Source organism: Myxocyprinus asiaticus, chromosome 49, assembly GCF_019703515.2.
Source record: "Myxocyprinus asiaticus isolate MX2 ecotype Aquarium Trade chromosome 49, UBuf_Myxa_2, whole genome shotgun sequence".
Lineage (NCBI taxonomy): Eukaryota > Metazoa > Chordata > Actinopteri > Cypriniformes > Catostomidae > Myxocyprinus > Myxocyprinus asiaticus.
In genome coordinates, this window is record NC_059392.1 from 15,988,888 (window position 1) to 16,015,590 (window position 26,703).

Here is a 26,703-nt window from a genome sequence, read left to right on the forward strand (position 1 = left end):
ACAACGAATGCAAATCACCAAAAGAATGTAGAAGTGAAAGTGAAAGTAGAGATTTATAGTAAAAAAAAAAAGACATAAATATTGATCTGTTTCTTACCCACACCTGTCATATCGCTTCTAAAGACATTAAACCACTGGAGTCTTATGGATTACTTTTATGCTGCCTTTATGTGCTTTTTTTGAGCTTCAAAGTTCTGTTCCCCATTCACTTGCATTTTATGGACCTACAGAGCTGAAATATTCTTATAAACATCTTTGTTTGTGCTCTGCAGAAGAAAGTCATAAAATCATCAAATGTTAGCAATGAGAATAGCCTAAGCAAGACAAAGGAGTCAATTTAAAATAGTTAAAAATGTCATTTCCACCACAGAATTCTATTAAACACAATATAAAATATGAGATGTGCAGAAAATGACACAGTGGTGGGAATTTTCATGATTTTCAAAAGAAATAACATAAGCCCCCTCTGATGCACGTACATAAACTCCTCGAAATTGTTTTTAGACAAATTAAAATACATATTATTGAGAGTGTGGAAAAGGTTTAAAAAAGGCTTCATTTTCTAGAAATCCAAAGTGCCCAAAGTTAAAGAAACACTCAATTATGAATCTGCAAAACAAGGAGACAAGGGACAAACACCATACTCACAAAGAGTCACAAAATCTATAGACCTCTCAACAAAAATGAAAACCTTTATTTGTGGCTAGATGTCAAGATATATCAATGGAAATAATCCGGAGGTGAGGAGAAGCAATAAGAATAACCTAAAAAACAAGATCATTTGGATGCTGCCTCCTGTTCAGTTGATGTAGTTCAGCTTCATCATTAAAGCTATCAATGTTCATTATAAAAAAAAAAAAGATATCTTAAGTTGCATCAAATCGTTGCATGAAAAAACAAAGACATTCATTCGGCTGGTCAGAAGTCCAGCCACTCCGCCATGTAAACACAGTTAGATGGAGAGATCTCACCGCCTTCATGACAGTCATCAAACACCTAAGGGATAGAGGGCCATGGTAAGCACATTATACCATAATGGAAGTTATATCATGAGTTGGGTTGCAGCTCTGTATTGGGTTCATTTACCGGGCAGAGTCCACATGGCGTTTTGACCAGGCCCGTGGGCTGGATGATGGGGTTCACTCCCCTGTAGAGCTTCATCTGTCCATCTACACTTCCCACAGTCCCTTCTTTAGCAGCAATTATGGTCATCTCCACCTTCCCATCAAAGATCAGTGTGTTTAAGATGGTCTCGATGTCCTCCATGGATAGATCCACCTACAGACATCCTCATGGTGTGATCAGTACAACAACATAGCAGACCTGCTATCAACTGATATTAAACCTATAAACATTCAATGCACTCACTTTGCTGATGCCGAGCTCACATATGTACTTCCAGACTTCATGAGAGGTGGCTAATGAGCCATTTCTCTGCACCATAGGACTCTGCTTACTGTCTTTCGCTGCTTCTGCCTAAAAAAAACCCAGTGGAGTGGCATCAAAATTCAGACAATCAAAAACAACAAAGTAATACATACACTTTCAAGATCAAAGACCTCAAGAGGAGTAAGAATAAATAACATGAAACATCTCACCTTACTCTGTAGGAATTTAAAGCACTGCTGGTTCAGAACCTCCACAAACTCAGACTCAAAATCCTGATCGCTATACCATGCTCCTCCTGTCACAGAGCGATCAGGTTGCAGGTTATACAGCATGTAAACCTTCTTCTTAGAGGCCTAGATGATAAAGAGTTGCAGCATGATTGAGCCAAAGGTAAATGGCTGCTTTTGTTTTAAAAAGTTGATGTGCCTTATTGCTTTATCCTGTCTTTGGAGATCAACTCACCGCAACCGACTTCACTGCTTTGATGAGTTTCTTACTCTCAAGGTTCTTGAGGATTTTATTGATTTCTGTCAGAGGGAGGTTACTCTTATATCTAATATCTCTGCTCCAGATTCCTTAAGGAAGCAAAAAAGACGGTCAACGATAAGGCTTCTTTAATTAGTCAATATTGCAAGCAAGGAAGTTTCACTTTACCTTTATTTCCAGCATCTTCTATGATCTGGTAAACTAGTTTTTCTTGGTTATCAGAGCCCTTTACTTTACTATTAACAAACAAAACATTTGTTAGAAAACACGTGCAAATTCAGTGTTAAAAAAATAGCTCACCCACACTGAAAAAACAGGAAAAAGCAGGTTGTCCGAATTACTAAATCATATTATTTGTGATCTACACAATAAATTGTGTTTCTCTTCAAATCTTGTTTACTTATGATTAATGTGATTTTCTAAAAAAATGAATCAATCAAGTATGTTCAACAACATGGGCAAGGGGATTTGATGAGTAAAAATGAGTGCTGTCAGTCAATTTTTTTTTTTTTTTGTAGTCAATCACGATTAAATCGCAGTCTTTAAAAGTGATGAAATTTTACTCTCACTATACTGTATATATATATTTTTCTGGTAAAAATGTACTCATTTCCTTCTTAGAAAAGAAAACAAAACAATATATTACAATACTGCTTTATTAAGATTTGCCAAACAAAGCCTTTCTTAATCGCGTTTAATGCATTCGACGTTAATAAAGCATAAACCAGCAAAAATTAATGCGTTGATTTTGACAGCTCTAGTAAAATTGTTGAAATAAACCTTATTCACAGTAGCGCCAACTTTGATTTTTCATGGGAATGACAACGAGGCTGTGAACAGTATAAAGCTGTAAAAAGCTCCTAGATCACATCTGATTTTCCACAACTCGTGTTGTCTGGAGTTTGTCTACTGAATGTTCTTGGAAATATATTTTTTCAATGTTTTGTCTGCAGAACAAACCAAAAACACTTTAAACAACAGTACAACCCATTGAAGAGACTGTACGTCTGTCCCTCACAGCCTCGTTGTCATTCCTGTCAAAAATCAAAGATGCCGCTGCTGTGAATAAGGTCATAAGTGTTATATAATAAGTGTTATTTTATGCATTTTTAAGCGAGATGAGAAAAAGGGGGTACTTAATAGTGTTTCATTTTGTTCTTTTGGGACTTGGAACTGATTCTGTCGTGAAGACTGAAGCTTTTACTTAGCTTGAGGACAGCTACACAAACAACATGCTGTATGTTGCTTTACTCAAGAAGCAATTATTACTTAGCATTTAGCATGTTAATGTATGCTATTGCTAGCTAAAAGTTAGCTAACTAGCATAAGCTTACAACATAAACCCTTAATGGGACACAAAAATATTATGTAAAACTGAGGAAATTAATCGTGTGAGGGACACATATAAAATTACTTTGAGGCTACTCAACTGGATAATTCAAAAATAAACTTTATTCCATTATGTTGAAATGACTTTCCTGACAAAGAATTAATGAGCTAAACCAAAAGGAAAAAAATATGTTGATGTAACTTAATTGATATATGTGGAGCTGATGTTTCAGTGCAAAAATTATCCAAACCTCTTATCCAAACCTCTTAAAAATTATCCAGTTCATCCAAAAATGAAAATTCTCTCATAATTTACTCACCCTCATGCCATCCCAGATGTGTATGACTTTCTTTCTTCTGCTGAACACAAATTAAGATTTTTAGAAGAATATTTCAGCTCTGTAGGTCCATAAAATGCAAATGAATGGTGACCAAAACTTTGAAGCTCCAGAAAGTAAATAAAGGCAGCATAAAAGTAATCCAAATGACTCTAGTGGTTAAATATACTGTATATCTTCAAATGCGATATAAGTGTGGGTGAAAACAGACCGAAATGTAATTCCTTTCTCACTGTACATCTTGTCTTTGCAGTCTCTAGGCACGATCATGATTTCAAGAACAATCACACTTCCTAGTGCTTGATGCATGCACAGAGCACTAGATGGCGCAAAAGGAAGCGTAATCGAGCTTGAAATAATGATCGCCAAGGAGACAACTGTCAAGATGTACAGTGAAATAATTTTTTGGTCCGTTCTCACCAAAAACCAACTGTATCGCTTCAGAAGATACAGTGCATCCGGAAAGTATTCACAGCGTTTCACTTTTTCCACATTTTGTTATGTTACAGCCTTATTCCAAAATTGATTAAATTCATTATTTTCCTCAAAATTCTACAAACAATACCCCATAATCAATGTGAAAGTAGTTTGTTTGAAATCTTTGCAAATTTATTAAAAAATAAATAAATAAAATAAAAAAAATCACATGTACATAAGTATTCACAGCCTTTGCTCAATACTTTGTTGACGCACCTTTGGCACCAATTACAGCCTCAAGTCTTTTTGAGTATGATGCTACAAGCTTGGCACACCTATTTTTGGGCAGTTTCTCCCATTCTTCTTTGCAGGACCTCTCAAGCTCCATCAGGTTGGATGGGGAGCATTGGTCCACAGCCATTTTCAGATCTCTCCAGAGATGTTCAATCAGGTTCAAGTCTGGGCTCTGGCTGGGCCACTCAAGGACATTCACAGAGTTGTCCCACAGCCACTCCTTTATTATCTTGGCTGTGTGCTTAGGGTCGTTGTCCTGTTAGAAGATGAACCTTCGCCCCAGTCTGAGGTCCAGAGTGCTCTGGAGCAGGTTTTCATCAAGGATGTCTCTGTACATTGTTGCATTCATCTTTCCCTCAATCCTGACTAGTCTCCCAGTTCCTGCCGCTGAAAAACATCCCCACAGCATGATGCTGCCACCACCATGCTTCACTGTAGGGATGGTATTGGCCAGGTGATGAGCGGTGCCTGGTTTCCTCCAGACATGACGCTTGCCATTCAGGCCAAAGAGTTCAATCTTTGTTTCTCATGGTCTGAGAGTCCTTCAGGTGCCTTTTGGCAAACACCAGGCGGGCTGTCATGTGCCTTTTACTGAGGAGTGGCTTCCGTCTGGCCACTCTACCATACAGGCCTGATTGGTGGAGTGCTGCAGAGATGGTTGTTCTTCTGGAAGGTCCACCTCTCTCCACAGTGAAACACCGGAGCTCTGTCAGAGTGACCATCGAGTTCTTGGTCACCTCCCTGACTAAGGCCTTTCTCCCCCGACCACTCAGTTTGGCCAGGCAGCCAGCTCTAGGAAGAGTCCTGGTGGTTCCAAACTTCTTCCATTTACGGATGATGGAGGCCACTGTGCTCATTGGGACCTTCAATGCTGCAGAAATTTTTCTGTACCCTTCCCCAGATCTGTGCCTCGATACAATCCTGTCTCGGAGGTCTACAGACAATTGCTTGGACTTCTTGGCTTGGTTTGAGCTCTGACATGCACTGTTAACTGTGGGACCTTATATAGACAGGTGTGTGCCTTTCCAAATCATGTCCAATCAACTGAATTTACCACAGGTGGACTCCAATCAAGTTGTAGAAACATCTCAAGGATGATCAGTGGAAACAGGATGCACTTGAGCTCAATTTTGAGTGTCATGGCAAAGGCTGTGAATACTTATGTACATGTGATTTTTTCGTTTTTTATTTTTAATAAATTTGCAAAGATTTCAAACAAACTTCTTTCACGTTGTCATTATGGGGTATTGTTTGTAGAAGTTTGAGGAAAATAATGAATTTAATCCATTTTGGAATAAGGCTGTAACATAACAAAATGTGGAAACGGTGAAGCGCTGTGAATACTTTCCGGATGCACTGTATTGATTAAACCACTGGAGTCATATGGATTATGTTTATGCTGACTTTATCTGTTTTGTTAGCTTCAAAGTTCTGGTCACCATTCACTTGCATTGTATGGACCAACAGAGCTGAGATATTCTTCTAAAAATCTCTGTGTACTGCAGAAGGTGGAAAGTCATACACATCTTAGATGGTATGTGGGTGAGTAAATAATGAGAATGTTCATTTTTGGCGAACTATCACTTTAAATAAAAATTTTCCGCAAATCATTTCATTCCTCACACAAAGACAACTTCAGAAGACAAAGTATGGTATGGTACTTTAAAGCACTTTTTGTCATTTTTGGAGCTTGACATCACACATCCCCATTCACTATAATTCTACTGTAAAAAGTCATATAGGTTTGAGATCAGGGTGAGTAAATGATGACAGAAGTTTAATTTTTGTGTTAGTATACTTTCACATATAGTGACTAACTGTCCTTACCTTGCAGATTGCAGATCCTTAAGCCTGTATAAAAGGCCACTGCTGTTTCGAAGCAGGTCTAACTGACCCTGAGAACATAAAAGCAGAATTTGACATGAGTATAGAGAACAGAGCCATCATGCACTATCACCAGCAGCTAAATATCTCACCACAGACAGCAGTCTGTTGATGGCCATGGCTCGCTGCTGCGCCTCCACGTGAGGCATGTCATTCTGAATGACCTGGTCGGTGATCCCATGCGGAAACTGCTGGCAAAGCTCTTTTATCCTTCAGGGAAAACCAAGATAAAGGTCAATAAGTCATAGCCATTCAACATTAAAGTGATAAAAGTTTCTTTGGCTATGTAAAGGATTTTTATTACCACAGATCAATTTATTTATTTTATTTGTATTTATTTTTTTTATATGTATGAAGGTCACATTAAAATTGTCTTAGAAACTTTTTAACATGCCTTCAGTTGTTTAGCTGCTTTTCCAAATGACTTTACAGCATGGATTTATTGTTTTGCCCTTGTCTGAAAACCAGACTTTTGATATCTAAAAATATGAAAACCCATCATAAAAGTATAATTATTAAATTGTAAAAAAAAAAAAAAAAAAAAAAAAAGAATAATTTCTAAACAAAGAATGAATTAATCCAACCATTTCGTGTGATGCATGAATAAAATCTGTTGGAAATTTTTAGTGGTCAAATTACATAAACTAGTGAGAGTGTGAAAAAAGTGTTTTAGTTTATTTTCTAAAAGTCCACAACATGGCCAAAAGTACCCACATTTTAAATATTATGGGCTAAAAGTGTGCTGAACTCACCTATTCTCAATATCTACAGGATCCGTTGACTCTTTCTTGACTTTAACTTCTGTCATGGTTCATGTGAAAGGAAAGATTTGACAAAATTCGGAATATGTAGACGAAATTGATTCATTTAACGATCCATTTACAGTTATGTGCGACGTACTGTCAACATTACAGCATGCACTCAGGGGTCCTACGACCGACAGAGACTTCCGGTGTCGTGAAAATCGAGTCCTCTTCTTTTTTGTAAGAATATGTATAGTTGTATGTAAAGTATTGTACTATATCCCCTATGTATGTCTGGTTATAACTATTGTTTTGTTTTGTCTATTGTGTCACTGTTGTTCATTAAGCAATAAAAAAAAATACAAATAAAAAAAATCGAGTCCCCCTCTGACGTCACAGCAATTCCATTGGCTGAGGGGCTTATTAATGGGTACTATATTCACTGCCTGAGTAGAAATCCTTTCAAATCGTTTTATGATGTATGTCGATATAACTTTGTAAATAAGACATTTAATGACTTTTAAACCATAGGTTACACATAATAGTATGTAACTAAAAATATAGATTGTGAAATTTAAGATGTGTCAATGTTTGGGTTTTACAGTTATCCTAGACTTCAATAACATGCTATCACAATAACATGATAGGTTTTTGCTCAGGCATTAAAAACGGTTACCCCATCAGGACTCTTTTTTTTTTTTTTTTTTTGCAAGACTTAAATTCCAACAACAATACAACATTACAGAGAACAAGTGGGGGATGCAGAGAGAGAAACAACTTTACAGTTTGTTTAAAAATTGTTCAATAATGCAGTTTTTAAAGCTTTTTATTGGAGGAGATTTTTTGAAGCGATGATAGTAGACGTAAATCTAAAGCAAATACTTTACAGTTAGGTTTAAATTTAAGGAATCTTGTTTTGTGAATGTGGTATTTACCCATCATACAAACAAAGTTTAAGACATCATCTAACTCCCTACTGCCAGAATCGTCACAATGGAAAAGAACCCTATTGATAGAAATGTTACTAAACTGGTAAAACACAAAAAATAAAGATGCTGATAATTGTAGCCAAAAATGTTTAGTGTAATAACAGAAATAAAATAGGTAAGAGATAGAGTCTTCCTCCTCTTGGCAAAAGGAACACAGTGGGGAAATATTTCGGATAAATTACTTAAATATTTATTACAAGGGTAGTAATGAGGAATGATTTTTAAATGGACTTCTTTTACTTTATTAGAAAATAGAAATTTGTTGACACTGTCCATACCTTCTGAAAATTAACATTCGCTTTAATAATTGAACTATTATTAGTAATAATGTAATTTCTCAAAAATGGATTAATACATTTAATATATGAAATACTAACACCTTGTATAGATGGTTGAGGGATATACCAAATTATGTTGCAATATAGTTTGCAAGATTTCAACAAAAGCAGCAAATTAGAAGGGATAATATTTGTTCGTTTAATATAGTCCTGTTTTGAAGCATTTACCCCATTTCCCATGGAGACTCGATTTACCATGACACCGGTTTACATGTGTGGAAGTCCCAGATTATGCCTGTGAGAAAATGGTAGGGTTTGTGCGCGATGAGAGTAAGGTGCCTCTAGTTGTTCCTTGCAGAGTAATCAGGGTTAATATGGTTAGGATTAGGGTTGGGGCGGGGTTAGGGCATGTGCTGCCTCCCAGGAACAAACGGAGGCCCCTTTGTACAAAGGGCGGGTTGTGACTAATAAATAACGCATATATACTTACGTTGTCATCTTAGTCAATTTATATTTATTTTACCGATTATTGAAACTTTCTGCCACTTAATTATCCCTGCGTGGTACTATAGTGTTAGTGTTTATTTCCCTGAAAATATATACAAAAACATCTTCATATACATGCCAACATATTGCGTATTTTGCACTAACTCGTAAAGACAATAATTCTATTTTATTGGATATTCTTATAAATACATTCTACACAGGTTTCATGCACATGCGCACAACTCATTAATTTGTGGTTGCTATGGGATACGTGACGCATCAATAGCACGTCCAGCTGTCTGTTGAGTGTATCATTATTGCATCGTTGTTGGAAACAGCCATCGTCTTGCAGGTACTATAGAATCATCTGCTTTCATATATTGATATGGTTCATTTTTAACCTTCATGTATGTTTTATATATTCGTCAAAGCCGAACTGCTTGTTTTTAAAGAAACATTGCGGGTTCAATACTAGTTAAGCTCAATCGACAGCATTTGTGGCATAAAGTTGATTACCACAAAAAAATTATTTCGACTCGTCCCGCCTTTTCTTTAAAAAAAAAAAAAAAAAAGAAAAGAAAAGAAAAAGAGAAGTAGAAGCAAAAGTCAAAGTAACAGTGAGGCACTTACAATGGAAGTGAATGGGGCCAATTTTTGGAGGGTTTAAAGGCAGAAATGTGAAGTTTATAATTTTATAAAAGCACACATGAATTTTTCTCTAAAAACTCATGTATTATTTGAGCTGTAAAGTTGTGTAAACAAACTAAAAAAACAGAAAAGGTTAGTAAGTGATTTTATCACACTAAAATCATGTTAACACTAATATTGTTTATGTCTTGTGACTATACTTTTGAAACAGTGAGTATTTTAATGTTTATCATCTGGCCCCATTCACTTCCATTATAAGTGTCTCACTGTAAACAAGACTTTAGTGGGTTTTTTTAAGAAAATGAGGGACAGGGCCTGGGTAGCTCAGCGAGTAAATATGCTGACTACCACTCCTGGAGTCGCGAGTTCGAATCCAGGGCATGCTGAGTGACTCCAGCCAGGTCTCCTAAGCAACCAAATTGGCCCAGTTGCTAGGGAGGGTAGAGTCACATGGGGTAACCTCCTCATGGTCGCCATAATGTGGTTCACTCTCGGTGGGGCGCATGGTGAGTTGTGCGTGGATGCCGCGGAGAATAGCGTGAAGCCTCCACAGGTGCTAGGTCTTTGCGGTAACGTACTCAACAAGCCACGTGATAAGATGTGCGGATTGATGGTCTCAGGTGCGGAGGCAACTGAGATTTGTCCTCTGCCACCTGGATTGAGGCGAGTCACTACACCACCATGAGGACTTAGAGCACATTGGGAATTGGGGGGAGAAAAGAAAAAAAGAAAAAGAAAAGGAGGGATGAGCTGAAATTAATTTTTGTGGTATCAACATTATGCCACTGTCGATTGAGCACGCCTAATTTTTACGCATCCATTAAACAACACGATTCATTAGTAGAAGCAACTATATACTGTAGTTCTGGTTCCACTAATGTTCTCTGTTATCTATTTTGCACTCACTAGATTCAAGAGTACAAACATGACTGCAGGTTCAGTGGCAGCACCACTAATAATTCCTGTTCGCATTCCACCTCCTGGTAAAGCCAAGCATGAGATAGACTCCTGCACGCCAGTTGAGATCAAATCAGGTGAGTGTGGTTTTAAGACAAGATTGCCCCTGAGATCTGAATCATGAGTTGGACTTTATATCTTGATTAAACAATTGCTTATATTCCAGAGTCCTCTGATGTAAGTATACTGTACACACTGAATGGCAGTAAACCAGAGATCCTGAAGAGACCAGGCTTTGGAGACAGCAGTACTCTGAAGTACACTGAGCCTATTCGGTTACCTGTGGGAAAGGTGTCTGTGAGAGCTATGGCTATCACCAGGTATGAACAGTACATTTGTATAGCTACAAATTAGAACACTAATTGTACCAAATAAGGAGTCCTATAGCAATAACCTCATTATCTTGTATTGCAGTGATGGACGACAGAGTGCAGTTGTTACCAAGGTTTTTATAGTGGAGCCTGTTCCATCAAATGAGCAAGATCTGACTAAGAATAATGATGACGACACTTTAACGAATGGCATACATTCTGTAAACACATTCTGTTTTTTACTTGATCATGTTGTCTTTAAGGCCTTGCTTATAGAGTGGCCCTCGAGGAGTATTCGGACCCTTAAGCAACACTTGAAATACACTTAAAATGTATAAAAATCTAAATATTAAACCAAGTGGCAAATTCACTTTTTAGAGCCATTTTTGCAATTAATTTTAACCAGTTGGTCTCATGGTGATCACATTAACTATGGACATGTTCCACTGACATGTGGTTTGATAATTAGAAAGTGTTCTAATACTTTTCCACTTTTTTTAACAGCACATTATCATGAAAACAATCATTATTATTTTGTCATTATTATTGTTTTATCATTTTAAAACCTCACAAAATACTTGTTGTGTAATATTTTGCATAAAAAGTGTGCTTGTGCTATCTTTTAAAAAAAAGAAATGCTACTTAGTTTGATATTTTGTTATATAATGCAATGACATACAGTTTATACAGTACATTTGATTGTGCCTTTATTGTCCAAATACTTTCTAGAGGGAAATTGTGTATAAGCATGTGTATAATAGAAATGTAACTTTATATTCAACAGGATTCTTATGATGTCATTGCACCATTTATGAATTTGAAGGGGAGTGAAAATGGAGCTGGTGATTCCACTGTTAAGTATTTAGGTATACCTTTATGTTTTTGTCAATATGTATATGTCACATAGTAGGTATTTTTACCTATTACCTCGATTTCGCGTTGCATCGGCTTTCTTACCGGTTAATCCAGTGTGCACAAATGTTGTACGCATGCCTACAGTATTTATGTTTTGATGTCAAAAGCAGAGAGTAACACGATTATTTCAATTCTCACGTAAACACAGTTTTCTTGTGTTGCCAATTTATTGGATTGCATGTAAACCCATAAAATAGGTAATTATAAGCTGATTTTTAGTAGTTATTTACGTACTGATGTGCACGTTTACGCGCTTTTTGTGTGTGGTCATGTAAACGGCTTAAAGGGTTTTCCTTTATCACAGTAAGTTCATAAACGGATTAAGCATAAACCAGTTGGCATGCATAGATTTGTACCTATTACCTCGATTTTGCATTGCATCGGCACTCTTACCGGCTAATCCAATGTGTACATGCCTATTTATGTTTTGACATCAAAAGCAGAGAATAACCCGATGATTTCAATTCTCATGTAAACACAGTTTTCTTGTGTTGCCAGTTTACTGGTTTGCATGTAAATCCATAAAACAGGTTATTTCAATAAGCTGATTTTTGATAGTTATCGGCATATTGGTGTGTATGTTTATGCACTTATTGTGTGTGGTCATGTAAACAATTTAAAGGGTTTTCCTTTTTCGCGATAAAGTCATACACTGATTAAGCAAAAACCAATTGCCATACATAGATTTTTACCTATTATAACGATTTCGTGTTGCATCTTTGTTCTTACCAGCTTATCCAATGTGAGCAAAACGTTTTGAAGTCAAAAGCAGAAAATAACCCGATTATTTCAAATCTCGTGTAAATGTGGGTTTCTTATGTTTTCATGAATAAACAGATTTTTGATCGTTTTCAGCGTATTGCTGTGCATATAAATGCGCTCATTGAGTGCGCTCACATGTACGATTTTATACCGATTATGCTTAATAAGCGAACAACTTGTAAGGTCATGTAAACGCCTTAAACAGCGTCACGTTCCTTTTCAGGGTAAGGTCATAAACGGTTTTAGCATAAACCAATTGGCACACATATATTTTTGGCCAGTCCTTCTATTTTGTGTTGCATGTAAACCGGTGTTGTTACCGGCTTATCCAGTATGCGCAAGTGTTGTGCGCATGCCTTTTTACATTTTGATGTCAAAAGCAGAGAATAATCAGATTATTTTACATCTCATGTAAACACAGGTTTACTTGAAGCTGATTTTTGATAGTTATCAGCGTATTGCTGTGCACGTAAACACACTCAATTTAAATTTTAGGGCTCAGACTCGAGACTCGAGGAACACTTCATTTAAAGTTCATGTGGCTTTATGTTTTTTGTGTGTGTCAGATATTCCCAGCAGTGAATCTCTCAGACCTCTGAAAGGCCCTCGATTCCTCTCACAACGTCTGGGCCCAAGATCACCCACACGGCAGTCAATGCAAATCACACAAGTAAGGGTCTACAACACAAATAGCACACACTGTTTTTTTTGTTGTGGTTTTTTTTTTTTTTTTTTTTGAGTTTTACACAACATTCTCTATACCACCAGAGCCAGAGCGTAGATGTTGTGAAGAGCCCCTTCAAAAACCTGACGAGCACTCATATGTCTCGGATCCAGAAAGAAACAGATTTCCTTAGGTGAGAGAAAGAGAAAAAGACAGCTGTTTTGAGTCTGAAATGCATAAGCAGATGTGTATTTCAAAAATGTAATAAGCATCACTTAGTATAAATATAGTATATGTCAATCTCTGTCTCTTTGTAGATGTTCAAAGTGCCTGAGTCATCGCCCCTCAGACCCTTTTGCCAGATTCTGTCTGCGCTGTGGAGCGCCAGTGCCCCCAATACCTGGACAAAGACTACCCCCTACTGAAGGAGGACAGGTACAACAAATCCTGTAACTACGCAATATCAAAACAGAGACCTTTAAACATTTGTGCTTTAATTCGTCTTTCACCATTTGTGCAACTGAGATGAATAACACCTCAAATCGTGCATTTTGTTGAGGAGACTTGAGATATTTTATTTCTAAGTGATCGCAGTTAGGATTTTTGCCTAGTGGATAATGAATGGGTGATTAAATCCCTAGATTCACATCGAAGAAGGGATTTTAGCCAAATATATGGGTTCTTGGGCCCTTTGACTTGAGCTTGTAGGTAAACAAGCTCCCCCAGAAAACCAGTGTATTTTTAAACATTCCCCAGTAATGTATGTACTTGCTGTGGCTTTTTCTGCAGATGGGCTTTTGTGTGCATTGTAAAACCATGGTGCCTCTTAACACGGCCATGTGTGTAGTGTGTGAGTCTCCACTGGCTCAACAACTTCAGCCACAGGCCAGTCTGAGACTGCAAGTAAATGCTTCAAATTCTCTATAGTGAGATAACTACAAATGCTATTACACTCAATAAAAAAGTACTGCTTATACTGTAATGTGTTCTCTCTCAGGATAAACTCATTTGCCAGTCATGTGGGACAGGAAACCCCTCTAACATCAATCATTGTGTCACTTGTGAATCCAGACTGCTTCAGCAAACCACTGTGAGCACATTGCATTTTTGCAAAATCTCAAATCTCAATGTGCCCTGCTGAAAAGACCAGCATATGTTTGGGATTCTGGTGTCCAAAAGGCTTCTTTACTAGCTTAACCAGCCAAACGTACTCAGTCAACTAGCTTAATCAGAAATGCCTGGGCCAGAATGGAAATTCATAAGGTGAGAATTTCCATACTGGCCTAAACTGGTCTTTTCATGAGGGTAGCCAATCAGAAGTCTGCTAAATCATTATATCATCATTAATGAAAACCATTAGGATGTTGTGGTAGGTCAGTACTGTGGTTATAATGGTACTCATTCCACAGCCTGTATTGAGTGGACAGCGAGCTGCACCTCTACCCAGCTCAGAGGGCAAAATGGTCTCATGCTCGAAGTGCAATCGAGTCAACCAGTCAGATGCTCGATTCTGTGACTGGTGTGGGGCAAAGGTGAGAACCCAAACATTTAAGTCCCAAATTTGGCCAGAAAGATCATTTCAAATGGCTCCTCAAGTAGTTTATCCTTATATATGGTCTGCAAATAAATTTTTGCTTTCGGCATTTTAGTTTGCCGTTCAAAGTTATATTGTGGTTCTTTTAAAGGATCATTATGTAACCTGTCCTGCTCAACCCGCTCTGAACGGGATTCGAACCGGCGTTCTAAAATGTGAAAAAAATTATAATAAAGAATGAGTAAGTGTTTCAAAACTTTTGACCGGTAGTGTGTATATATATATATAGTTTGTGTTGGTTTGTGTGGGTATTCATGCAGCCTGGCCACAAAAGCAGCACTGTGACATGCTCTCAGTGTGGAGCGAGCAGCCACCCATATGCTAATTACTGTGGGGGCTGTGGTGTCTTTCTGGACGGTCCACCCAGGACGCCCTCACAAACCAGCCCAGGACAGGAAAAAGAGGAAACAGAACAGGTACAGTACACAGCCTATTTTGCACTCATTTTAAAACTTACAGTATTAGTACAAAGAAACATTCATCCATGCACATACAGTGGCAGCAAACGTATTTGGACATTTCTGGACACTTAAACATGTCTGATTGTTATTGCATTAGAAACCAAATATATAAGCAAATGGCATCTGCTACCAAATGATGCTGTAGTTTTTATTTTTATTTTTTGTTTTATCATCTAACCACAGATTTAGTTTACTACAGTAATGTCCTGGTTACTTGCGTAACCTCCATTCCCTGATGGAGGAAACAAGACGTTGTGTCGATGTAGTGACACTAGGGGTCACTCTTGGGAGCCCAAAACACCTCTGGTCTTTGATAAAAGGCCAATGAAAATTGGCGAGTGGTATTTGCATGCCACTCCCCCGCACATACAGGTATAAAAGGAGCTGGTACGCAACCACTCATTCAGGTTTTATGCTGAGGAGCCGAGACAAGGTCCGGCCATTTCAGCGGGTAGTTCAGCACTGTGGCAGGAGGGACACAACGTCTCGTTCCCTCCATCAGGGAATGAAGTTTACGCAAGTAACCAGGACATTCCCTATCTGTTACTCACTCGACATTGTGTCGATGTAGTGACACTAGGGGTCCCTATACGAAACGCCGCAACTGGCTGAACTGTGTTACGTGAACTGACAGTGTGTGACGGGCAGACCACTGTGTGCCTCGTAGCCAGCGCACCAGGCCGACACGTAACCTCCCCCAACATAGTTATGCGTGTCGAACGGCCCTTTGGGGACAAGTCGACTACTCAAAAGATAGAGACAGGCTAATCCAGTCGTGGCCTCTTTCCCCTTTCTTTTTTTCCACTCCATAAAAAAGAAGGGGGATTCTCCGACTGGGCCACCAGGTCTAGTCGGCGGGTGTCCCTCCCAAGGTCTTCCGCGTCCCATCCAGGGGCCAGACATGGAGATTCCAGAGGTCTGGTCGTGGGTGCCAGATGGTGCCCCGTCCCTGAGAAAGAAGGTCCTTCCTCAGGGGAATTCGCCAGGGGGGGGCTGCCACGTCAGAGAACCACGTCTGGGTGGGCCAGTAGGGTGCTACCAGGATGACCTGCTCCTCGTCCTCCATGACCTTGCACAGAGTCTGTGCAAGTAGGCTCACTGGGGGAAAAACATATTTGCGTAGGCCAGGAGGCCAGCTGTGTGCCAGCGTATCTATGCCCGTGTCTTGTCAGCCTCACCCATCTCGACTAGGTTGAGCCAAAGGTGGCGCTCCTGGACCACTAATGTGGACATCGTCCACCCAAGAGACTGCGCCGTGACCTTTGTCACTTGGAGAGCGCGGTCGGTCGCCGAGCGCAGTTCCTGCATCAAATCTGGGGCGGCATTACCCTCGTGCAGTTCTTTTAGCGCCTTGGCTTGGTAGACCTGCAGGAGAGCCATGGCGTGCAGGGCAGAGGCGGCTTTTCCAGCAGTGCTGTAGGCTTTAGCCGTCAGGGACGACGTGAACCTACAGGGCTTGGATGGGAGCTTTTGGCATCCGCGCTAGGTGTCGGCACTCTGCGGGCATAGGTGCACCTCGAGCGCCTTATCCACCAGGGGAATCGCTGTATAGCCCCTGGCCGCTCCGCCATTTCTTACGAAAGCAAGCCGTGACTGCAACGTTGCCATGGTCATGTTCTCGCAGTGAGAACATGAACCATCCACGAACACTGCCTCCATGTGGGTCACGCCCAGACACGAAAGACAGCAATCATGACCATCTGAAGTTGAGAGGTAACGATCGCAACCAAGAATGACACACAATCGGAAAGACATCTTTAAAAAGACGTGTCTTTAAAAAGACGTTCTGTGTGTGCCGCTCTTTTAGAGAAATATACTCTTTTAGAGAAATATTCTCTTTCAGAAAATATACTCTCTTTTTTCTGCCGAAGCGCCCAGGGGCGTTCTCTGCAGTGCCCCGCTGAAATGCGCCATCAGATCCAGCAGAGGTGAATGAACAGTCGTGAGAATTCAGCTCAATGAGCATGACCGTTCGGCTCTGAAAAGAAAATTTGAATGAGTGGTTGCATATAAATACCACTCGGCAATTTTCATTGGCCTTTTATCAAAGACCAGAGGTGTTTCGGGCTCCCAAGAGTGACCCCTAGTGTCACTACATTGACACAACGTCGAGTGAGTGACAGATAGGGAACTATGGACATGATCAAAGTTTGACAACCAGAAATTGTCAAAATATGCTTTGTCTTAATTTTGAATACTAGGCCTATATCTTTACTGTATTGTACTGTCTCTCATATATAGACGTCAGCCACCTGGCAGGCAGTGCCAGCACGTGAATCATCAACTGTGCCTCCAGCTGCAGGTTTGCGTATGTGTGCAGATGCACAGACGCAGACATTGGGTCTGTTTTTCCCCTCCTGCACTGAGTTAAAAAAGCGAAGCCAGCAGAGGGAGGCGGAGCTTAGCAGACAGGAGCAGATGAGTGACAGGAAGCCTCTCCTCACTGCCATTAGCCCAGGCCGAGGTACACTAATGTACATGTTTCTTTAAATAAATATGCATGACTTTTTCAGATGTGTTTATTTGGGGAGCATATGTATGATTTCAGGGTTCTGGAGGAAGCAGCTGGATCATATTTGTGCTCATCTGCGCAGTTACACTCAGAATAACACTGAATTCAGAGCTCTGATTGGAGAACCTCGTCTGGGCAGAGTAAGACCAGACATTTCCACATTAAAACACTGTTAATACACAAAGTACATTCACAATTAAAGCTAAGTGTGCATAGATGTGCCTTGAAACCTCAGCCTAGATATATCCTAGTTGATATATAATATATTTTTGAGATTATTAATTCCGAAAAATGAATCAGAATAAATCTGCTTCATAAAACATAAACACCCACCCACTTGTAAACACTCTTTCACGTGTGGTACAACTCATATTAATATAAGTTGTCAATATATTAACTTATATTTGTATATTCTGAAATTGATGTGTGCATTGTTATTTTTTTATGTGTAATGTACATAATATTGATTCTAATTTAGTTTGTTGCTCCCCAGATGATCTCTGCTGTTATTCAGGAGGACAGGTATGAAGTCAGCCTCCGCATCAATTTCATCGCTGCCTCACCTGAGGCGTCCAGGGTATGAAACACACCCCCAAGAGCTCATACACTGAGTCTCAAGAGAGTTTCTTGAGTAATTAATGATTTTCAATGTTTGTGTGAGTGTGCACATGTGTGTGATGTCTGTTTCCAGTCCTCGTCTAAAGGACAGCAGAGCAAATCTGTGGCATCAGAGAATCAGAACCTCAGTACTGTGACAGTGGGAAGAAATTCAGCCAGCCCAGGTACACACACACACACACACACATACATTCATTCTCATACATCATTTTCATTTCATATTAATTATTTTTTTAAATATTATTAAAAAAAATTATAAACTATGAAATGTAACCATATAAAAACTATGTATTATTATACTTTTTATAAATATTTCAATCATTAAATAATCAATTATTTTTAATATTAATTGTATTATATAGTAGTGCTTTACCGGTTGTTTAGATCAGTGTTACTATCAGAAATAATTAATAATTATTTCTGTAGTTATTAATTAATATTTAAATTAATTAATTGGATCTAACTCATTAAAACCTCATATGGGGCTCCAGTAAATGTAGTGTGCTATGTTTAGGAGCAAGTTTGGTTATTAGCAATAATTAATAATTATCAAAGATAATTACTAATTATTAAAATCAATAGAACATTGATGAGAATCAATGTTAGCTTTTTTAATCCTTTAAAATCAACAATTATCAAAGATAATCGTTAATTGTTAACATCGATGAAACATTAATTAAAATTAACACTAGCTTATTGATCATTCAAATTCAACAATCATCAAAGATAATTATCAATTATCAAAAATCAATAGAATATTAATAAGGATTAACATTGACGGGGCACCAACCTGGAATCAGGGATTAGTAACCAAATATTAAAACAGTCTCAATATTAGATTGTTTTCTTAGGAAAATCGACATCCGAAGAATATCGATTTTCGGGAAAAAAAAACAATGAATGAAGGTTTGAATCCGAGCACTGACATCCCGTCAGCATGACACAGGCATATGCAAAACCAAAACAAACCAAAACACTTCTCTTTGTAATATAAACAAAGTTTATTTATGCAGTAATATCAATTAATAATTAATACAATGCAGTCAATAAACTTCCGACTTACAACTACAAACTAAACAGTGATATGATTAGATATGGAAATAAAATAATCCTATAACACATAAGGTGTGTGTGTGACAGTGTGTGTGTGTGTGTGTGTGTGTCGTGTGGTTAGTGAGAGAGAGAGAGAGAGAGATGATTAAGTGACAGCCCTAAAGCTGATTTCGCGATAGCGGGAGAGAAAGCAGCTGCGTTCATCACTCAGAGACGCAGTTTTACAAGCGGGGCTCGTAAAAGTCCTGCGTTATTTGACTCTTTAATGGATGAACTCAGTTTCTGTCTCACCCGCGATGGCGAAATTGCACAATCCAATTTGGTTGGACCACAATACAGCAAAACAAATTTGTGATAATTAATACCCTGAGTATTAATAATGAGCGGACATGGCGATCCGTAAACTGTACAAGCAAAAACCTTGAAACACAAGAATAACACGCTATAATATTCTATCTCTGCCCAGACGTAAACCTCTTACTTGTATCGCATGAAGACACAGGTAGAATGTGTTTTCCTCCGTCCTTTAACTTTGACCCGGTTCCTTAAGGCTCGGGTGATGACGGGAGGCCGTTTCCTCGCTCTGTCGGCGGGTGGTACGGCTGTTAATTGTCGGCGGGCGGTACGGCTGTTGATTCTCGGCGGGCTGGCGGAGAACTCAGAAATGTTGACTTGATTGAAGATGGAAGAGAAATCTTTAATCTCTTCACTTCTGTAGGCAAACGGATGAAGATGCGAATTGCTCGGCGGTCTCCTTCGGATCCGTTAGAGTGTTTGGTTGAACACAGTGTAATCTCAACTCGTCCAGTGAGATGGAGATTGTATGGCTACAGTTTCAAGTCGGACATTACTTCCTTGTGCCACGAGGTTGCACCGAAGAGCAGCAAAAAAAAAAGCTACGTCTATATTCGGTGAACAAAGTCGCTGGAAGCAACTCACGAAACATTTTAGAGGTATTTCAACTCCTGATGATGTCATGTTTGAGGGACGTTCTGTTGTGTGCCTCATCCAATAGGAGTTGAGAGCTCGATCCTTTAGTGAGCAAGGCTTCATGGATCTGTAGTCTGTTTTGGACTCCCTTTGTTTGATTTTGGCATGATTTTTATCAGTAAAATTTATGACTTAGAAGGTGGGGGCTTGAGTTATGTTTTTACGACTGTGTTAGGCCTGTCTTCTATCTGAATACATGAGGCCCAACAGTAGTAATATACACTATATTGCCAAACGTATTCGCTCATCTGCCTTTAGACACATATGAACTTAAGTGACATCCCATTCATAATCCATAGGGTTTAATATGACGTTGGCCCACCCTTTGCAGCTATAACAGCTTCAACTCTTCTGGGAAGGCTTTCCACAAGTGTTTATGGGAATTTTTGACCATTCTTCCAGAAGCGCATTTGTGAGGTCAGACACTGATGTTGGACGAGAAGGCCTGGCTCGCAGTCTTCGCTCTAATTCATCCCAAAGGTGCTCTATCGGGTTGAGGTCAGGACTCTGTGCAGGCCAGTCAAGTTCTTCCACACCAAACTCGCTCATCCATGTCTTTATGGACCTTGCTTTGTGCACTGGTGCGCAGTCATGTTGGAACAGGAAGGGGCCATCCCCAAACTGTTCCCACATAGTTGGGAGCATGGAATTGTCCAAAATCTCTTAGTATGCTGAAGCATTCAGAGTTCCTTTCACTGGAACTAAGGGGCCAAGCCCAGCTCCTGAAAAACAACCCCACACCATAATCCCCCTCCACCAAACTTCACAGTTGGCACAATGCAGTCAGACAAGTACCGTTCTCCTGGCAACTGCCAAACCCAGACTCGTCCATCGGATTGCTAGATGGAGAAGCTTGATTCGTCACTCCAGAGAACGCGTCTCCACTGCTCTAGAGTCTAGTGGCGGCATGCTTTACACCACTGCATCCGACGCTTTGCATTGCACTTGGTGATGTATGGCTTGGATGCAGCTGCTCGGCCATGGAAACCCATTCCATGAAGCTCTCTACGCACTGTTCTTGAGCTAATCTGAAGGCCACATGAACTTTGGAGGTCTGTAGCAATTGACTCTGCAGAAAGTTGGCGATCTCTGTGCACTATGCGCCTCAGCATCCGCTGACCCCGCTCTGTCATTTTACGTGGCCTACCACTTCGTGGCTGAGTTGCTGTCATTCCCAATCGCTTCCACTTTGTTATAATACCACTGACAGTTGACTGTGGAATATTAAGTAGCGAGAAAATTTCACGACTGGACTTGTTGCACAGGTGGCATCCTATCACAGTACCACGCTGGAATTCACTGAGCTCCTGAGAGCGGCCCATTCTTTCACAAATGTTTGTAGAAGCAGTCTGCATGCCTAGGTGCTTCATTTTATACACCTGTGGCCATGGAAGTGATTGGAACACCTGAATTCAATTATTTGGATGGGTGAGCGAATACTTTTGGCAATATAGTGTATGAACGCTAATAAATTATTATGCAGAATAAGATAAACTAATAATAAACATCCCTTTTTCAGGACACTGTATTTTAAAGATCATTTTGTAAAAATCCAAATAACTTTACAGATCTTTATTGTAAAAGGTTTAAACAATATTTTCCATGCTTGTTCAATGAATCATAAACAATTAATGAACATGCACCTGTGGAACGGTCGTTAAGACACTAACAGCTTACAGACGGTAGGCAACTAAGGTCACAGTTATAAAAACTTAGGACACTAAAGAGACCTTTCTACTGACTCTGAAAAACACCAAAAGAAAGATGCCCAGGGTCCCTGCTCATCTGCGTGAACGTGCCTTAGGCATGCTGCATGGAGGCATGAGGACTGCAGATGTGGCCAGGGCAATAAATTGCAATGTCCATACTGTAAGACGCCTAAGACAGCGCTACAGGGAGACAGGATGGACAGCTGATCATCCTCGCAGTGGCAGACCATGTGTAACAACACCTGCACAGGATTGGTACATCTGAATATCACACCTGCGGGACAGGTACAGGATGGCAACAACAACTGCCCGAGTTACACCAGGAATGCACAATCCCTCCATCAGTGCTCAGACTGTCCGCAGTAGGCTGGGAGAGGCTGGACTGAGGGCTTGTAGACCTGTTGTAAGGCAGGTCCTTACCAGACATCACCGGCAACAACGTCGCTTATGGGCACAAACCCACCTTCACTGGACCAGACAGGACTGGCAAAAAGTGCTCTTCACTGACGAGTCGCGGTTTTGTCTCACCAGGGGTGATGGTCGGACTCGCGTTTATCGTCGAAGGAATGAGCGTTACACCGAGGCCTGTATTCTGGAGCAGGATTGATTTGGAGGTGGAGGGTCCGTCATGGTCTGGGGCGGTGTGTCACAACATCATCGGACTGAGCTTGTTGTCATTGCAGGCAATCTCAACGCTGTGCGTTACAGGGAAGACATCCTCCTCCCTCATGTGGTACCCTTCCTGCAGGCTCATCCTGAAATGACCCTCCAGCATGACAATCACACCAGCCATACTGCTCGTTCTGTGCGTGATTTCCTGCAAGACAGGAATGTCAGTGTTCTGCGATGGCCAGCGATGAGCCCGGATCTCTATCCCATTGAGCACGTCTGGGACCTGTTGGATCGGAGGGTGAGGGCTAAGGCCATTCCCCCCAGAAATGTCTGGAAACTTGCAAGTGCCTTGGTGGAAGAGTGGGGTAACATCTCACAGCAAGAACTGGCAAATCTGGTGCAGTCCATGAGGAGGAGATGCACTGCAGTACTTAATGCAGCTGGTTGCCACACCAGATACTGACTGTTACTTTTGATTTTGACCACTCCTTTGTTCAGGGACACATTATTCCATTTCTGTTAGTCACATGTCTGTGAAACTTGTTCAGTTTATGTCATTGTTGTTGAATCTTTTTATGTTCATACAAATATTTACACATTAAGTTTGCTGAAAATAAAAGCAGTTGAAAGTGAGAGGATGTTTCTTTTTTTGCTGAGTTTATTTTTGTATGAGCATATATATAATTTCTACCATTTCATGTCCTGGGTTTTTTTTTTTTTTTTTTTTTTTTTTTTTGTAGATTTAAACTTTTTTCTTTTTGTTATGTCTGGGTCTCATTAAAACTGAATTTAAAACTTTTCAAAAGACCTTCATTTATTTTTGGTACTTTTTAAATGCCTTTTATGTAGAGATTAGACTGTTTTAGCCTTGTCCCTGACCCAGACTTTTAATATTAAACTATTAAAATCCATTATAAAAATACAAAATACTATGTTGATTTCTATACTTTTTTCTCAAATTATGACTGTCCAACAGCTGTGACGTCATTTCCACAACACCAAAAAATTAAACCCCTAGAGTTTTTTTATTTTTTTTTTATTTGGAATGCCCAATTTCCAATGCACTCTAAATCCTCGTAGTGGCATAGTGACTCAATCCTATTTAGTCCTTTCAGATGGAAAAATGTATATATATAAATGATGCGATCCAAAGTGCATTTGAACAGCGGTGAAACACTTTCTTATGTTGTGTTACATTCATACGAGCAGACAGAGAAGTAAGTTTGAAGTTTGGAGCAGAAGAAATAGAAATAAACCTTGTGTAAATTGTCAGCTTTACGCTAAGCTAAAATGCTATTTCTAGCCATTTTACATGCACGTTACCAGGTACGATCATATTTTTTATCAAGAAAATTCATGTTGGATCATAATTTCTTTTTTTCTAGTAAGAACTTTGGTATTAGGGCAAAAATCGTATTCTTGATAATAATTTTTGTATTGTTTTGCTGTAAAAATATCTAAAAATCCTTAAAAAAAAAAATCAATTCGATTTATCTTGTTTTAGAAACAACACTGCATAAGATATTTAGGTTTTTCAGAGAATGTATTTTTAACGTGTATTTTGTCTTACTGTATTGGCAGTGTTTTTATAGTCAAAACAAGTGAAAAAATGCCAGTGCTGAAGAAGTAATCCAAAGTATTTAGAATATGTTACTGACCTTGTGTAATCTAACGGAATACGTTACAAATTACATTTTACAGCATGAATTCTGTAATCTGTAGTGGAATACATTTCAAAAGTAACCCTCCCAACCCTGTCCATGCACAACTCACCACGCACCCCACATTATAGCGACCACGAGGAGGTTACCCCATGTGACTCTAACCTCCCTGGCAACCAGGCCAATTTGGTTGCTTAGGAGACACTCAGCACACCCTAGATTTGAACTTGTGACTCCAGGGGTGGTAGTTAGTGTCTTTACTTGCTGAGCTACCCAGGCCCCAACCCCTAGAGTTTAAAAAAAAATGTGTGTATTTATTAACCGATGACTGTGTCAGTGAAGAGCATGCTTGAGAAATACGAGACAAGTGATGTTTAAAGAAAAAAAATCAAGGTAAATATCTCTTGCGAGCAGAATAATGCTATATTACGAAAAAAGTGTGAAAATATTATTTAATTGTGTGTTCACTCACTGAGCACTTTATTAGGAACACTACGATCCTAATAAAGTGCCCGACATGGTCTTCTGCTGTTGTTGCCCATCCACCTCAAGGTTCGACATGTTGTGCATTCTGAGATGCTATTCTGCTCACTACAATTGTATATAGTGGTTATCTGAGTTACCAAATCCTTTCTGTCAGCTCGAACCAGTCTGGCCATTCTCCATTGACCTCTCTCATCAACAAGGCATTTCCGTCCGCATAAATGCCGCTCACTGGATGTTTTTTGCTTTTGGCACCGTTCTGAGTAAACTCTAGAGACTGTTGTGTGTGAAAATCCCAGTAGATCAGCAGTTACAGAAATACTCAAACCAGCCCGACTGGCACCAACAGTCATACCACAGTTGAAATCACTGAGATCACATTTTTTTCCCATTCTGATGGTTGATGTGAACATTAACTGAAGCTCCTGACCCGTATCTGCATGATTTTATGTATTGGACTGCTGCCACACGATTGACTGATTAGATAATCACATGAATAAGTGGACAGGTGTTCCTAATAAAGTGTTAAGTGAGTGTATATAAGATTGTGTTCTGTTGTGTATGTGTTGTTATATGGTGTGCTGTATTCCTTGTGTATATGTCATGTGGTCTGTGGACAGAGAGTAAGAGTGGTACAGCAGGATCCTCAGAAAACAGAAAGACACACAAAAAGAGCTGGACACCGAAAACCGAAAACAAGCCTGTCAGTACCAAACAAATATGTTGGCATTTCCATTCAATGACTTGATTCAAAGAAAGATGATTGTTTCATCATAATTGTTAATGTCTTTCTTAGGAGTCTAAAGACAGTCTACTTTTAAAGGAGGTTGGGCCTGAGGGGTGGGGCCGAATCAAAGTGGTGCAGCAGCTTTTGGACGAGGTAAGTCAAGAGAACCAATCCCAGCACTTCAAAACCCAGCACCAGAAATGAGAACAAAGCCACAGCATAGGAATCAGCTAATCACAGCTTCATAAATTTCAAGCAACTTCAGATGCTTTTATGTGAAATCTGTCAGTGTTGTGTCTGCAGGGTGCTGACCCAGCATGTTTGGGCAGTGATGGGCGTCCAACTTTGGTCGCTGCAGTGCTAAATGGCCATCATGATGTTATTCCTGTGCTGGTGCAAAGAGAAGCCAATGTTAACCAGGCATCTGGACCGTGAGTTTCAAAAAGCTTCTTTTGATTTGTCCAGTAATATTCAAGTAGTTTAAGTTAAATGCATATTGTTTATTGTCTTTGATGGTGACAGGTTGTATAACACTGCACTGCATGAAGCTGCAGCTCTGGGAGATGAAGGCCTGAAGTGTGCTGAGATATTGCTGGGGTGAGCTTCACAAATATTAACCATGTTTAAGTTATAAGTCTTAAACTGTAGATTAATATGGATCCATCTTGATTACAGGTAAAGATATAGTCCAACCAAAAATGAAGATAATGTTGTAATTTACTCTTGTCATCATTTATTTTGGTATATTTTGACTAATCAGTCACCATTGGTCATGTTACAAATAATCAAGAAAGTTTGTTTGACCAACCTCAGTGACAGAAATGAAGAAAAAAAAAAAAAAAGAAAACCAAAGAGTAGCCTGACAGTAAGGTTTAAATGATCGAGGATGAACACCCAACATCTTTTGCAGATGTGGTTTAGAAAAGGACCAGTCTGTAAGATTTTAATGCATTGACATTTTTACCAAAGAATGCAGTATTTTGTTGTTCTCTGTGTGCAGGTGTAATGCAAGTATCAGAAAGCAGAATAATAGCGGCCAGACTGCATATGATATTGCCATGGCCACAGGGAGCAACTCTGTGGTCTCTCTGATGGCAGCTCACATGGGGCAAGGTCTCCTTCAGCACCACACCAAGGCCAGGATCCCCCCAGGACTGGATACGTTCTCATGAGACCAACATCCAATCAAACATTTATCAATGACCACATAGCGTGTTGTTATTTCTGTTCATTCCATGATCGTTAATGTATGATTCAATAATTGTTTTTAATAAGAGTGTGATTTCCTGCTGGTCATTGTTAAAGGAATAGTTTACCCAAAAATTATAATTGTCTCATTATTTACTCACCCTTATGCAGTCTCAAACTCATATGACTTTTTTTCTTTTGTGGG

The 26,703-nt window shown here is 39.5% G+C and overlaps 2 protein-coding genes across 2 annotated transcripts; one reads left to right on the forward strand and one right to left on the reverse strand.

The window, feature by feature from the left end:
* Positions 1–664: 664 nt before the first annotated feature.
* On the reverse strand, positions 665–7,112 carry polr3f (polymerase (RNA) III (DNA directed) polypeptide F). The gene is made up of 9 exons (XM_051693768.1): positions 6,890–7,112; positions 6,230–6,347; positions 6,081–6,148; positions 2,044–2,111; positions 1,852–1,964; positions 1,599–1,742; positions 1,369–1,476; positions 1,087–1,278; positions 665–996 (listed from the first exon to the last, which is right to left on the reverse strand). The coding sequence occupies exons 1-9, from the start codon at positions 6,943–6,945 to the stop codon at positions 919–921; spliced, it is 945 nt and encodes a 314-aa protein (XP_051549728.1). The 5' UTR covers positions 6,946–7,112; the 3' UTR covers positions 665–918.
* Positions 7,113–8,820: 1,708 nt separating this feature from the next.
* dzank1 (double zinc ribbon and ankyrin repeat domains 1) lies at positions 8,821–26,622 on the forward strand. The gene is made up of 21 exons (XM_051693710.1): positions 8,821–8,985; positions 10,191–10,315; positions 10,405–10,558; positions 10,653–10,770; positions 11,334–11,415; positions 12,793–12,896; positions 12,995–13,083; positions 13,208–13,325; positions 13,680–13,793; positions 13,888–13,980; positions 14,300–14,422; positions 14,745–14,900; positions 17,187–17,409; positions 17,494–17,597; positions 17,951–18,034; positions 18,149–18,239; positions 25,204–25,286; positions 25,380–25,463; positions 25,614–25,741; positions 25,833–25,907; positions 26,311–26,622. Exons 2-21 carry the CDS (start codon positions 10,207–10,209, stop codon positions 26,480–26,482), a joined length of 2,304 nt encoding a protein of 767 aa, XP_051549670.1. The 5' UTR covers positions 8,821–8,985; positions 10,191–10,206; the 3' UTR covers positions 26,483–26,622.
* The last annotated feature ends 81 nt before the right edge of the window (positions 26,623–26,703 follow it).